At 45.7% G+C, this 15,861-nt stretch overlaps 1 protein-coding gene across 6 annotated transcripts in view; it reads right to left on the bottom strand.

Moving 5' to 3' along the window:
* Positions 1-15,861, bottom strand: part of Rhbdl3 (rhomboid like 3) — a 50,513-nt gene that overhangs the window by 6,482 nt on the left and 28,170 nt on the right. For 5 of the 6 annotated variants that reach the window (XM_074046370.1, XM_074046366.1, XM_074046367.1 and 2 more), the window contains one exon: positions 2,658-2,718. In XM_074046370.1, coding sequence (XP_073902471.1) covers positions 2,658-2,718 — 61 coding nt within the window. Of the gene's footprint in view, positions 1-14; positions 2,573-2,657; positions 2,719-15,861 lie in introns of those variants that run through there. The other variant, XM_074046368.1, reaches the window with a different exon arrangement.

The raw sequence follows: 15,861 nt of genomic DNA on the forward strand, positions 1-15,861 counted from the left end.
AGAGAGGAAGGATAGAGACATCACAGGAGGGTTCTGAACAGGAGCTGGGGAGAGGCTTGCACTCCAGCCACCCAGCCACCCACTAATTCATTCACTGTCATGAGGCCAAGTGCCATATATGCACTGGAGACACAGTAATCAAGAAGACAGATAAAACTGTTCTAGAGCTTACAGGGTCTGGCAATAAACCAGTAAATGACTATATACATAAGACAATTTCATTAAGAGATACAGACATGGAGAAAAACAGGTGCTCCAAAATCAATGCTTGGCATAAGGAGGCGACTCTTTGTTTGGAGAGTTAGGTAGGACCCCACACCCCTGCCTCAAGCGGAAACATTTGACCTGTGATCTGGGTATTGAAGGAGCCTTTTCAGGAGAAGACCCTGAAAAGGGCATTCCTGGCAGAGGGGACAGCTCTGCCCAAAGGCTCTTGTACCTCTGTGGTCATGGCTGAGTCCTGGGAGTCTCAGTTTCCTCATCTGCCCACTGAGTCTCAGCCTCAGTGTACCAGGCAGCTTTGGTAAACATGACCACAATTTCAACAAGTGCCTAGCACTTGGCAATCTATAGTGTTTCCATGAATTATCTCAAAACCGTTAGAAAACCCTGTGATTTTGTGGTTGGAAGGAAGGGATGGAGAGCAAAGAAAGAATGGAACTGGCTCACGCTTGTAATCCTAGTTATCTGGGAGGCTGAGATTGGGAAGATCACAGTTCAAGGCCAGACCAGGTAGTATTTTAATTTTAATGATTTTTAGAGTTGGATTTTTATAAATAGTGAGACTCATTCCACTCTCCTTCTTCCAAAGCAGACAAAAAGCAGAGTCTGAACAGATATGGCAGCTCTGTTCACCCTGCCCCACTTCCTGTCCCCTGCTGCCCTGGCTCAAACAGCGCATGGATTTTAAGGCTGGAAAGTCCTCTCTGTAATTAGAGATCCAATCCCATCCACGAAACAGATCCAGAGGGCCCAACAGTGGGTCAGGGCAGACTCAATTTTGCAACAGCCATGAGGCAAAGAATGTGGAAGTGAATCAGAGTAAAGCCCTTACAGGCCTGATCCCCACATCCCAGTTTGCTCTGCCTCAGTCTTCCTCTTATCCCCATAGTAGGTGGCTGATCCAGGCTGAGAAAGCCAAGGAGTTTGACTGAAGTGTTGGCCCTTAGAAATGGCACAAACTGGTTCTATGTTCTGGCTTTATCTCCCTTTAGCTTGGTGGCCTTGAACAAGGAGGCTAATACTCTGAAGCTCAACTTTCTACCTGGGAATTGAGCCTAAGGATGCCCTCTTCTTAGGTGTGTTCTGAGGACTAGAGGAGAGGTGGTGTTCATCCTTCTGTCTTCACTGCCTCTGTTCAGATCCATCTCTCCTTCTCAGGTTGAGTTCAGCAGCCTCTGGTCTCACAACTCCCCTCTAACCCATTCTCTACACTGCAACTTGTCTTCCTATACTTCAAATCTTCCAATAGCTTTCTTGGTGAAAGTCCTCCTGGTGTGTTCAGGAGGATATATATGTATTTTTTCCTTTGCATTTTTTTTTTGTACAACTGGGGTTTGAACTCAGGGCTTTCTGCTTATAAAGCAGGTGCTCTACTGCTTGAGCCACACCTCCAGTCCATTTTGCACTGGTTATTTTGGAGATGCGGGGGGTGGTCTCAAGGACTATCTGCCTGGGCTGGCCTAGAACAATGATCTTCCTGATCTCAGCCTCCTAAGTAACTAAGATTACAGGTGTGAGCCACCATCTATGGGCTTCCTTCACCTCTAAAACCATCACCACCTGACTTCTGTGATTTCACAAGCTGCATCTTTTTTTTTTTTTTTTTCTGAATCCAGGGCCTTAAGTATTCTACCAGTTGGGCCATACCTCCAGTCTTTTTGTTTTTGAGATATGGTCTCCCTAACTTTTCCCAGACTGGCCTTGAACTCTTGGTTCTCCTGCCTGGCCTCCTGCTTTCATCTGAGTAGCTAGGATTACAAGTGTCTGCCACCATGCTGCGTACCTCTTGTCACAGCCATACACAGTCCCAAGCTTCATTCATCAGTTTTGCTAGTCCCCTTGCTGGCAATGATCCTTCACCTACCTCTCTCTCTTTATTCTCATGGTACCTGTGCCTGACATGCCCTCCTGCACCTGGGATGCCTTCTGAACACCTGCTTGCCTTTAACACACAAATGATCTCTGCAGGCAGAGATCAGCTCTTCAACGAGTGCCTTACCACACCATGGTTCATAGATTAGTCAGTTTGTGAATCTGCTAAAACTGTAAGTTTTAATGTGTGCATGTGTGTATGTGTATGTGCACACACAGAATGCACATATTCTGAGGAAGGGGTTGCTGACTTTCAACAGGGAATCTGAAAGAATCAACTCCATGACCCAAAGGCCATGAAGTCATTTTCTTGAGCTGGATGCTGGTCATTGAACACTTTTCTGTTTGCATATTTTATGTCCATAACAAGATGAAGAAGAGTTAAGAAGCAGTGTGGAGGAATAGGTTTTCTCACAACATCCCCATCTTGTGGCCTCATTACTGACGTGCCTCACTTCCTTTTCTTGACCACAAGTCTCTGAAAGGCAAGAACAGTGCCATCTCTGTATCCCTAGAACTGGGTGCCAGGCTTTCCCCCTCCAGTCTGCCCCATCAGTACTTACTACAGATTAAGGCCACAGCCATCCGTAGTAGCTTGAACTGGCATTTCATGCCTGACCAGTTCTAGAGAAAAAGGAGAGAGTTCTGTTAGTTCCAGATCAGGGCCACTCCCCTGCAGGTGTATTTTGCTTAAGAATACCTGACATTTAACTACCTCCATGAAGTCCTGAATGAGAGAGTTGGGGCTCAGTAGCAGAATATGATTGCTTTGGGGCAATCTTAAGTTTATCCCTGTCATAAAAGCTCTTGAGCTGCACCAACAGGGGCAGAGAATATCAACTCTGAGGATAGCCCACCTCCCTTCCTGGATGGATAATACCTGAGTTGCATCAACTGTTGTGTCTTCCTGTTGACAAGGAATGCGGGGCAGCACCAAGCAAAGTTAAAGGAGACCATCAGGGTGATAAGAGAACTCAAAATTCTTCTTATGAGGAAACCAGGATCTTTCTGCCCAAAGACTTAGGGGTCAAGTTCATTGTTATCAAGCATCAAGTGAGTCAATACCAGGAAAATGTCAGATTTTTTTAGCTGAAGGCAAGTTTCCATTTGTAATAGGCAGAACGGTTCAAAGATGGAATGATCCATTGTGTGTGTGTGTGTGTGTGTGTGTGTGTATATGTGGCGGGGTGATGGTTGTGAGTTTCCCATGACTGAGGTTCCAAACAGGGATTTCATGGCTCAGAGAGAATGCTCTAGAGAAGAATCAGGCATCAGGGAGGGAGTAGGCCAGATGGCCTTCAAACAAATCTGTCTCCCCTAGAAACTCTGAACCTCCAAAGCAGATAAATAGAATACAATTATTCACCTAAGAAAAGGATTTTTTACTTTACAAAAGACTTTGTCCCAGGTCTCCTTTGAGGAGTCTGGGTGGTGCACTCAAAGCACTCTTCTGCTTACACAGATGAACACAAAGACAGGAACCTGGGATCTTCCTAGAACACATCAGCCCCAAAGAAGGACGCAACTGGGCACTGCCAGGGAACATCTGTTCCTTCTCACCTATCCAATCTGCCTCCACTGGCTGCCAGGGCCCACTCCAGGGCAGAGCTCACACTCCTTTGAGGTTGCAGCAACATGTGTTGAACCTTACAGTGGCCAGATTACTGGGATCACAATACTGTCTATGAAGGTGTCAGTGGAGCAAGCAGGACATGGGGAAGCTGCCAAAAAGAGGGAGTTATCCTCACAGCTCTGGGCTTCTGCCACCTCCTCCTCTTTCACACCAACCAACAAGCCTTTCTTCGCAAAGGGTGAGGTGAGCAACACTCAGCCCCTCTGTAGGTGCGTAATAAAGAGCTTGCTGACAGAAACAGATGGCATGACAATGCCATTCCAGCTGGTGTCTGTCCACAGAGGAACCTCTTCAAGAGTCAGGGTACAGAGAGTCAGTGCCTCTCCTGGACCCAGCAACACCATGTGAGGTAGCTCAATTGGTTGTTGGTGGGCAGCCCTCAGCTCCTCTCCAGGCTGAAGCCTGCAGATGGAAGAACCTGGGGAATTCCCTAATGGGCCACCTCTTCTGAGGATGGGTACCTCCCCCAGGTTGCCAACAAGATGGCCCTTCAGCCCTGTGAAGGGGAGCTCACTACCTCCTGGGGAGGTCCTGGGAGGAGCTCTCAACACTGGAAAGTTCTTCCTGATATTGTTTTCAAGGCTGGGTCTTCCTGTTTGTTTGTTTGTTTTGAGTTGGAGTCTATATTACTCAAGCTTCAAGTGATCCTCCTGTCTCAGCTTCCTGAGAAGCAGGCACTACAGGAACACACCACAATGCCCATGGATCTTAATTATCCCTTAAAAGTGAGAATCATGTTCATAGTGCAGTATTTGTAATAGTCAGAAGGTGGTTATGGATAGGTGAATGCAGAAACAAAATGCATTATGTATATGCACATACACACACACACACACACATAATGGGATATTATTCAGTCTTAAAAAGGAAATTCTTTCACATGCCACAACATGGACGAACTCTGATGTTATGCTAAGCAAAACATGCTGGTTACAAAAAGACAAGTGCACACTGTGTGCTGGTAGCTTATGCCTATAATCCTCGTTACTTGAGAGGCTGAGATTGGGAGGATCAAGGTTCAAGGCTAGCCTGGGCAAACAGTGAGACCCATCTCCAAAGTAACAAAAGCAAGCCAGGCACCAGTGGCTCTACCTATAATCCTATCTACTCAGGAGGCAGAGATCAGGAGGATCACAGTTTGAAGCCAGTCCAGGCAAACAGTTTGGGAGAGACTGTCTCAAAAAAATCCATCATAAAAAAGGGCTGGTGGAGTGGCTCAAGGTGTAGGCCCTGAGTTCAAACCCCAATACCACTAAATAAATAAGTAAATAAATAAAATAACCAGTGCAAAATAGCCTGGAGGTGTGGCTCAACAGGAAGAGCCACTGCTTTACAAGCATGAAGTCCTGAGTTCAAACTCCAGTCACAAACACACACACACCACACACACACACACACACACACACACACACACACACACACACACACACACACACACGACAAGGTACATAGAGTAGTCAAATTTACGGAGACAGAAAGTAGAATGGTGGGGCTGGGAATACAGCTCAGTATCAGTGCTTACCTAACACGGAAAAGGCCTTGGGTTTATTCCCCAGCACTGCCAAAAAAAAATTAGAATGGTGGTTGTCAGGGGCTGGGGGAGGAGTATATGGGGACTTAGTGTTTAATGGGTACAGAATTTCAGATTGAGAAGATGAAGAAGTTCTGGAGACAACATGGTGGAGGTGGCTGCAGGACAATAAAAGTGTACCTAATACCACTGAACTCAACATATGTGACATGGTTCAGAAGGGGGCTGGGAGGGGGCAGCTCAGTGGTAGAACCTAGTATCTATAAAGCCATGAGTTTGCTCCCCAGCACCAAAAAGAAATTGATAAGATGATAAATTTTGTTACATGTAGTTACAAACAGAAGGGATACAGAACACTTCTAATATCCTGTTCCTCATAAAACTCTCTGAATATTATATCTGCAGGCAGTATCTCTTTCTATGCCCTGAGCACTGTATCCTGAGCTGTAATCAGACAATGTAAGTTAGAATGTCCTCTCTTAGCCGGATCCACTGCCTCCATTCAGATCCATCCATAATTTTGGTCTGGGTCAGCCATCCATTGCATGGCTCAGAATTCCTTTAATTATTTTTTTTTTAAGGGGGTGGAGGGGACTAGGGTTTGAACCCGGCTTCATGCTTGCAAAGCAGGCACTCTACCACTTGAGCCACACCTCCAGTCCTTTTTGCTCTGGTTATTTTGGAAGGGGCCTCAGGAACTACTTGCCTGGAATGGCCTCCAACCTGGATCCTCCTGATGTCACCCTTCCAAGTAGCTAGGATTACAGGCATGAGCCATGGCACCTGGCCTCCAGAATTCCTTTTTCTCTAGTGTCCTCTTTTGTGAATTTGAGATAATAACACTACCTGTTGATTACCTATGTCATTGGGTGGTTTTAAGGATGAAATGAATTAATATTCATAAAGTACTAACTCCTGGCATATGGTGGGTATCACATAAATGTCTAATATTAGTATTTAGACCTGGAGCAAATATGATGGGTTCACCCTCTAGAGTGTCTTTAAACTTTTGGAATACGAAGCCAGCATGATGGTACATGCCTGTAATCCCAGCACTTGGGAGGCAGGGGCAATACAGTTGTGATTCAAGGCCAACCTGGGCTACACAGTGAGTTCCAGGCCAGCCTGGAATATAAGAACCTGAATCAAAATACAAAACATTTGGCATCTAAATGGCCTTAGGAGAGCGAGGGAGCTCCAGTTTTATCACAGCACTTCTCAGGCCAGCTTCATGAGTTTTCAAACCTGCCTGGACCCTAGCTGGAAGTACTGGAGTTTGTCAAGTTGATCCAGTCCAATCCTCTACTCCACACTTCAGTGAAGAAGAAACTAAGGATCCAGGAGAGCTAGTTCAAGGACTCAGTGCAGGGTTCTGTCCACCACCCTTCAAAGACAGGGTCACATTCCATCTGCCATCATCTACCCAGCTGTCCCCAAAGCTGTCTGGATGCCAGTAAATGAAGTTCTCTCTGCAGCTAAGGTGTTAACCTAGAAAGTCACCCCTTCCCACCAGCTGCCTTATTTTCCCCGACCCATTAATTCCTCCAATAAAACAAGTGCAGTGAAACACCAGGAGAGAAGGGAAAAAACCTCACACACAGCTGGTACTGCTGCTGCTATAAATGTGGAAGGCCTATGGGCCTCTGGGGAACACAGACCTCTGTAGGCCCTTTAATTTCATTCTCTTCCAGAGCCTCACATGATAAGACAGTAACTCAGCCACAGCAAACAAGCCCAGAACAAGTCCTCTCAGCATCCTGCTAAACCAAGCCAAGCAGTTAAGAGCTCACAGGCTGGTAGAGATGATCGAGAGTTGTCTAGTACACATTTGCTCAATTCAGAGAGAGAGAGAGAGAGAGAGAGAGAGAGAGAGAGAAGCTGAAACTCAAGCAGGGAGATTCCATTCCATTATAGCTTTATATATGCTGGGTAGAAACCATTTCTTGCCAAAAAACTTCAAGAAAACCCAACACAGGAAACATGAAAGCAAGACATAGATAAGTCAGGGAGTGATTACCTGTTCTATAAAAGGATTTTCATGAATTACATTACATAAACCTTACAACAGATCTTTGGTGTCTTTTAGACAACTTTCTTTCTTGTGCTTTGATCATCTAGTTCAATCTGCAAAATTTCAGATCTCAAATATATTAGGAAAACATCTACCACACAGAGCAAAGTGTAAGTAAATATTTTGTATATTTAAAAATGGAACTGCGGCCTACAGGCCCCAGCAAAAGGCAATTAATAAATTATTCAATTATTGGGATCTTTGTATTTCCAGTGTCTAAAATAAAACGTCTTCATTGAAGGTCTTTTTGCAACCCAGATCTTTCATTGAAATATTTTCTGACCTTAATACTTTGAAGAAAACCATGAGCTTTCTGAAACTCAATGTGTTTTTTACATAAAAATAAAACATCCAGGCACAGGCAGCTCATCCTAACTACTTGGGATGCTGAGATCAGGATGATCATGGTTCGAAGCCATCCCAGGCAAATAGTTTGAGAGACCTTATCTCAGAAATAACAGCAAAATGGACTGGAGGTATGGCTCAAGTGGCAGAGTCCCTGCTTTGCAAGTGTGAAGCCCTGAGTTCAAACACCAGTTCCACCATAAAAAAAAAGACTTTTTTTTTCAGTATTGGGGATTGAACTTAGGGCTTCACATTTGCTAGGCAAGTGCTCTATCACTTGAGCCATTTCCCCAAACATTTTGATTTTCAGTTTGATTTGATTTTTAGATAGGGTCTCAAGCTACCTTTGCTTGGGCTGACCTCAAACCATGATCCTCCTACTTCTGTCTCCCAAGTACTTGAGTTTACAGGTGTGTACCACCACACCTGGAATTTAAAAAAGTTTTTGCTTTGAAGTACTGGGGTTTGAACTCAGGGCCTCATACTTGATAGGCAGGAGCTCTACCACTTGAGTCACTCTGCCAGCCCTTTTTCTGTGTTCCTAACAATCCCCTTGTGAAGATGGGATTACAGATGAGAGCTATAGGGATCCTAGAAGTTGAAGGTAACAGACTCAGTCATTAAGATGGTGACACCAGTTCTCAAATCCATATTTTTTATTGTGTAATCCATGGTTGTATAATCCATGTCTTCTGCTCTGATGAGGTTCTATATTATGCACAAACACAACACACCCCAAATCTTCATTTTGGAATTGAAGACAGTAGTGTAAGTGTATCTATTAGGTTGAACCATATGAAATGGATAATATTATTTAAATACCCCTGGGCTACAGAAATGGCAATTTCATATGGGTCCACCCAATGCATCCCTGAAAATCTGAGCACTGAGTTAATTTGGATAAAGGTGGTCTCTTAACAAAAGGAAACTGACTGATCTAGTAAGAAAAAGAGGTTTCTTCACCATCAACAAGCACCACATAACTTTCTAGGGAAGGCTACTCATATGTCAGACTCTGGGGCCTGCACAGCTCCCAGTATGCAGGGAAAGTCACTTGCTTCTGGGAAGGCACTGTGGCGGGAAGGCACTGTGGCAGGAAGGCAGGGAGGTAGAAGAGAGACTAATGAGTGGTACAGTGAAACAAAGAAAAACTGGAGTTAGGGAATGTTGTCTGGAGACCAGAGCAGGGTCACCTCACCCCAGAGATTAAAGCAGCCAGTGAAATAATATGTGACAAGCTGTTATTCCCCCGCCCCATTTCTGTGACCTGCTCTAAATGGTATATAAGGAAAGCCCCCTTTGTTCTTGGGGCTCAGCCTTTGGACTCGAGTCTGCTGAGTCTCTGCCTGCTTGCTTAATAAACTTGCTTCCCAAAAGCTTTGGTGCCCTCTCAATCTCTGTCTGAACCCTCCTGCCACATTTCTGGAGGCCCGCCTGGGATTTGGAGGGTGGTGTTTTCACCTACTTGTCACCAGCCCAGCGTCCTCAACCTACTGGGAGAGACTCCCCTGCCAGGCACCACTGGACCACGTTGATCCAGGGGAGGGAGCCTGTCTACTGGCGAGCCAAGGAGGTGAGGTCCGGTTGCACAAAGAAACCTGGAAAGGCTCAGAAACCAACCTGGGAGTCTCATCAGACTGGTAAGAACCCAAGCTCAAATTCAGGCCTGACTGAGGAGGCAGAAGGGGAGTCCAATCAACTCTCAAAATGCACCCTAGTAACTGCCCTTTTTGGGGTAAAATTGTGTCTTTCAAGTTCAGGGAGTGGGGTAGAGGTACTATGCTGTTTGGGAGTGTGAGCCTGAGACATAGCCTGGTTACAAAGCAAGTGTGGAGTACCAATCCATGGGTTCATGGCGAACTCGTATGATCTGGGGTAAGCCCTAACAGGGCCTCCGGTCTGGGGCTTATACAAACTTACCATGGCCAAGAGATGCCTAAATCCATGAGAGGGGAGTGGCCAGAGACAGACAAGGTGAGTGGTGTTATTTGTTTTCCACTGTGTGCCAGAGAGGAGGACCTCTTACCTCCTCTCCACAGCCCTCATCCCTTCTGTCTTTGTCTTTGTCTCTGTCTCTGTCTAGATGTCTAACAACGGGAGGAATGGGAGGAGGTCAGAGTAAGAACACCCCCTACAACTTTAAAAAGGGATTTAATGGAGATTACAGGGTCAAACTGACTCCTGGCAAGCATAGGACCTTCTGTGAAATAGACTGGTCTGCTTTTGGTGTGCCATGGTCCTCGTAAGGGTGATCAGATAAGGTCATAGTCAATAGAGTTTTTGAAGTGGTTGTAGTAGAGCCTGGAACACCCAGATGGTTCCTTGTATTGATTACTGGCAGGATGCAGTCCTCATCAGCCCCATGGCTAAAGCCTCACCTAGAGAAAGCTTGTAAGGTAGCTAGGTGGCAGCAGCTTCCAAGTACAGGGAAAAATGTAAAAAGCCAGAGAAACCCATATTAGTGGGGGACCCCGAGGAGTCTCCGCTTCCCCCCCATTATGTGCCACTGTACAGATTAGAAAATTTCTCAGAGCTGCAGGTTTCTGCTGGATCTGGATCCCCATTTATTCTCTTTTGGAAAAAAACCCTTTATAAAACCACAAAGGGGAGAGAACAGAAACCAATGGTATGGGGAGAAGAGCAAGAAAAGTTCTTTAAAATAATTAGGAGGGCACTCACAAACACCCCTGTTCTGGGCCTGCCAGATGTGATAAAGCCTTCTTCCTATATGTACCTGAGAGACTGGGAGCTGTAGGAGTTTTGACCTAGCTGCTAGGTTCCTGACACTGCCTGGTGGCCTATTTATCTAAGCAACTTGGCACAGTTTCCTGAGGCTGGCTGCCCTGCCTGTGTGCCCTGGCAGCCACTGCCATCTAGGTGGCTGAAGCAGACAAACTTACTTTAGGACAAGAACTCACAGTTTTGACTCCCATGGAATATAAAGAAAATTATTGCTTAAACTCTTGAATGGCCAAATATCAAAACATGTTATGTGAAAACCCACATGTCTGGCTAGAGAGAGGTTGTTAAGACTCTAAACCCAGCCACCCTGAATTACCTGTTAATTCAGGCCCACCAGAGCACGACTGTTTAGAGATTATGGATGAGATGTTCTCCAGCTGGCCAGACTTGATTGACCAGCCCATCCATTAGCCATCTGGACTCATTTTGCCGGCATACAGGCTCTAAATATGCCTTCATTACCATTCATGTCTATGGAGCCATATATAAAGAAAAGGGCTAATTAACTCAGGAGAAAAAAGTGTTAAATATGGACAAAAGAATCCTAAAATTACTAACAGCTGTATGGGCCCCTAAGTGAGTAGGGTCATGCACTGCCAAGGGCACCAGAGAGGGGAGACAACAGCTGTTTGGGGAAACTGAAAGGCTGATAGAGAGGTCAAGCGAACAGCCTTTTTCAGAACAGGAGGACAAATCTCAGCCTCATTGGCAGCTGCCTTGTTCTGTGCCCCTTGTCTGAATGGGACCCATGGTATATTTGACAAGACAGGCTTGGTTTGAGACTAAGGAGAAAATTTTCTACCGGAATGATGGTGGAAATTTTGTGATGGTCACATTGCCATACCTGAGTCACTGGGTCCCACATTTGTCAAGCAGTTCCATGAAGGAACTCACTCAGGGCAGATAGCTCTCGAGACCACCTTGGCCCAGCATTCTTATGTCCCCAAGCTCTCCAATATAAGACAATATGTGAAAGGTACAGTCTGTGTGCCAGAACCCCCCAATATTTGCTGGTGTTTGTCTGTACTTTCTCAAGATGGATAAAAGCCTTCCCCACTCAGACTGAGAAAGTCCAAGAAGTGACCAGGTGCCTGTTAAAGAAAATCATCCCTTGATTCAGAATACCTGTGTCTACTGGGTCACACAACGGGCCTGCCTTTGTAGCTGAGGTGGTACAGTTAAAAGCTACACATGGCCTAGCGCCCCAGAGTTCAGAAAAAAAAAAGTATAAACAAGACTCTAAAATTACAATTAGAAAAACTATACCAGGAGACCCATCTACAATGGGATCAATTACTGCCCATAGCCTTGCTCAGGATTAAGTCAGGCCTCACCAAATGGACAGGTCTCTCCCCTTTTGAAATTATTTTTGGGTGTCCATCCCTTTTACTCAAGGGCCTGCAAGAAATAAAAAATAAAAAAAAGGGTGACCCCACCTTAAAACAACAGATGCAAACCCTCAGGTTGACTCTCAAAAACCAATGACTGGGTAGGAGAGAGACTCCCCATTAGCCTGACAACTTCCATGCACCTTTATAAACCAGGGGATGGTGTTTGGGTAAAGGGATGGAATGTTCAACTGCTAAAGCCCCACTGCAGGGGTCCTTTTGTTGTTGTTTTGTCCACCCCCCACCCCCCAGTTAAAGTAGCAGAGATCATTCCCTGGATCCACCACAGTTGAGTAAAGCCAGCTTCACTCAAATGGAAATGCATCCCTGACCCAGCCTCATCATACCCTGCTTCCCAGGAGACCATGGACGATGAGATGTCAGCCCTGCTCTAGTCACTCCAGAAACTAACTAGTCTAAGCACAGTGGAAGATTGAGGAGCCATCTATCTCACCTTTGAGGATGAGTCCATTCCGTGTTTTCTTCTTGCTAATCTTGGTCAGCTCTGTACCTGGGGATCCCCATGCTTTGGATTGCAACTCATGTATATGGTCTACCCAAGCAGGGAGTGCTATTTCCAAAACTCTGGTTTTCCAAACTTATTATTCCTGTGCAAGCACAGTTGTTGGTTCATGCACCCACAACAATACCACCTACTCAGTGTGCTTTCATGATGGTCAGTATATCTGTTTTAACCCCATCTACTGCCCTCAAGAGCAATGGCTAGAGGTCCAAAGCATCACCAGCACTGGGAAGCTCATTAACCACACCTGGATGAATGACCCCACCAAACCTGTGTATGTGTGTGCTGCAATAGCTGAAAACACCGGGCCTTAGGGCAACTGTGGGGGGCTAGCCTGGGAAGGGACTTACAGGTTAAATGACAAGTATATATGCTCAAAAGATGACAGTGAAACATCTGGTTGTGCTTACTATGAACAACTCTACTGCCCTTGTTGGGATTGTAAAAAGTGGGCAACTGGCTTAAAGGGGAGGTCCATACCTCACATGGAACTGCTGCTCTTTTACAAAAAAGGGAAGCAACCCCCAACTGCACTCTTGGTGCCTGTAACCCTGTACATGTCACTATTTTCAGCCTCAAAGAAACAGGCTGGGAAGTTGGGAAAAAGTTTGGCATTTTGATCTATAAAAAAGGAAACAGATCCCAGTACTTTGCTACATTTTTAACTCATCATGATAACTCATGAGAGTTCCTCATACCAGGCCTTTCACTCCTTTAACGAGGAAATACAGAGTTTCCCATCTCAGTTCCAACCAAAAACCTGTTCCTCTCACTATCTGAGTCCATAGCACAAACTCTGAATATAATTTCATGTGATGTTTGTAGGGAAATGAATATGGGAGACCACTGAACATGAGAGGCAAAAAAAAACTAAACCCACAACAGCCCTTTAATGAAACCATTCCCCCAACCATGGACTGTTTGGCTCCTACAAACTTCTATTACTGGGAATTACTGTACCTCCTGTCCAAAAGGCCAATTCTCCACCCTGGTAGGGGACTTGATCTGCTTGGGACAAAAGGTTTATAATGATGCTACTCAGGAGATTCCAATCACATGGAGCCCCAACCTCACCCACTGGCTAACTTCCCTAAGTTTACAATAACCTAAAATACTCTCAATCTGAGTAGCTGCTGTTTACAGATTGATGATTAAAAAAAAGCTGATTAAAGAGATTACCAACAAGATGAAAAAGCCTGCCTGTGTCCCTGTGCAGATCTGAAAGGGATGGCGTCCCAGTGACCTATTCAGGGCTAGTTCTCAAGTCTAGGTGGGTTCAAGACCTTAACAGGGACAACGTTCCTTGTCTTAAAAGCATGCCTGATGTTACCATGCTTAATCCCCCTGGAACTGTGGTCTTTATCAAGATGATGCTCTTTGACCCAGAAGTGGGTCTGAGCATCAAAGGGGGGAATGTGGCAGGAAGGCAGGGAGAGGGGAAGAGAGATTAATGAGGGCTACAGTAAAACAAAGAAAAACCAGAGTGGGGAATGTTACCTGGAGACCAGAGAAGGGTCACCTCCCCCCAGAGGTTAAAGCAGCCAATGAAATAACATGTGATTATGTGTAGGACAATCTGTTACTGCCTCCCCTCCCATTTCTGTAACCTGCTCTAAATGGTATACAGGAAAGCTCCTTTATTCTTGGGGCTCGGCCTTTGGACTCGAGTCTGCTGAGTCACTGCCTGCTTGCTTAATAAACTTGTTTCCTGAAAGCTTTGGTGCCCTCTCAGTCTCTTTCTGAGCCCTCCTGTAGCAGTAGTGGGGTCTCAATCAGACTGGGCATCACCACAGCCACAGGCCATGGCTGTCTGCCCAGGCAGAAGTGAAAACTGGAACCAAACTGCTTTCACACCTCCCTGGACCCCCATACCCTGCCCCTAAATCTTGGGTGGGCCATCCTCTCCATGGGAACTTCTGGGCTGCTTCTCATGAGAGGGCAAAGGCATGGAATAGCACATCTTTATGAACTCTTATTTATCTCTTCTCTCCCCTGTTCTCATTCCGTTGTGCCTGTTCATCCCCCCTCCACATCCACATCCACATCTTTCGGGAATGCGATGGAAGAGGCCAGTACTTCCATCCCTACTGAGAGGAATTGGGGCAGGGGGAGGAGGAGTGGAGGAAGCAGAATTCAAAGGAAAAGCTGTGTCTGGGGAAAGATGTGACACTGATAAAGAATGACCCATTTAAGAGGGCCATGTGGGGCAGCCCTGTGCTCTCGAGCTTTCAGCACCTGAGCTGTGTGTGTGTAAACACACATGCACGAACACACACTCACATTCACACATGCTTTTCTGTACCCACACTCTCTAAGCACTCACTGGAAGTTGCCAGAATTCAGGCCAGGAGCTTCTCTCAGGAGTGTCTGCCTCTCTCTCCCTCTTTCTGTCTCTTTCTCCATTTACAAAGGGAACAATGATGAAAAGGGGTGGTGTTGGAAGTGTGGCAGTTGAGAATGGAATTGACCAAGAAAGCATGGATCCCAGTACTCAGGAGGCTGAAGCAGGGGATCACAAGTTCCAGGCCAGCCTCAGCTACATAGTGAAACCCTGTCTAAAAATCTGCTGTACTGAGCAGTCCCATAATTGCCATGTGGGGAAACACAGTGATGGAGGAGGGGAGTGGAGGCAAGATCCATCCTTTCTCCCATTCTTCCCCCTCTTCTTTTCTTCCCTCCCCAAAACTTAGTGGGCATGGGACACAAGGCGAGCCCTAGGCTAGGTACAGGGGAATTGGTGTATAAGGCCTGCAGTTTTGTAGGCCAGCAGGGACATGAAGCAGGGCAGAAGGCCCTGCCAATGAGTTTTCCATCCACCTCTAAAAAAGGGGCTTCAACATCTTCCATCAGACTCATTCCAATTTCTTGCCTTGAAGGTCTGTCTAAGCTGAGCCTACCTTAGCCTCTTCTATGAGGGGCAGGGAATTAAATTAACATTTATCTTAAGAGGTCTTTTCATTTTCTCTCATTTCTTTCATTTAATGCATGTAATTCCATTTCCCAGATGCAGAAACCAAGGCACAAAGCAATAAGTCGTCTAAGTGGTAGCTGGGATTCAGACTATGCTGCCGACGCTCCTGACCGTCAGACGGTGCTGCCCTTCAGGGAAAGGCGAAGAGAAGCAAGAGAAATGGAACGGAGTCTGGTCATCGTGAGGAGCTGGTACAAGGGACCAACACTTGAAGGGCTGTCAGGAGACATAGACTCAAGTCTTGATTTTACAATCAACCTGATTGTGATTTTGGGAAATTCACTTAACAAATTCCATTTGAGAATTTGGGTGAGATATTCTCTAAGGCCCTGTTACTTTTAACAATCTATGACAAACAAGGAACTGTTTGCATCCTAATGATCATGCATACTAGTGGCTTAATGAACACTTTTGTGCCGTACTTGGGGTTGAACTTAGACCTCATGCTTGCTAGGGAGGTGCTCTACCACTTGAACCATTCCACCAGCTGAGTTGATTTTTTGTTGTTTTTGTGGTACTGGCATTTGAACTCAGGCCTCATGTTTGCTAGGTGGGCACTATAT

Source organism: Castor canadensis, chromosome 11, assembly GCF_047511655.1.
Source record: "Castor canadensis chromosome 11, mCasCan1.hap1v2, whole genome shotgun sequence".
In the NCBI taxonomy this organism is placed as follows: Eukaryota; Metazoa; Chordata; class Mammalia; order Rodentia; family Castoridae; genus Castor; species Castor canadensis.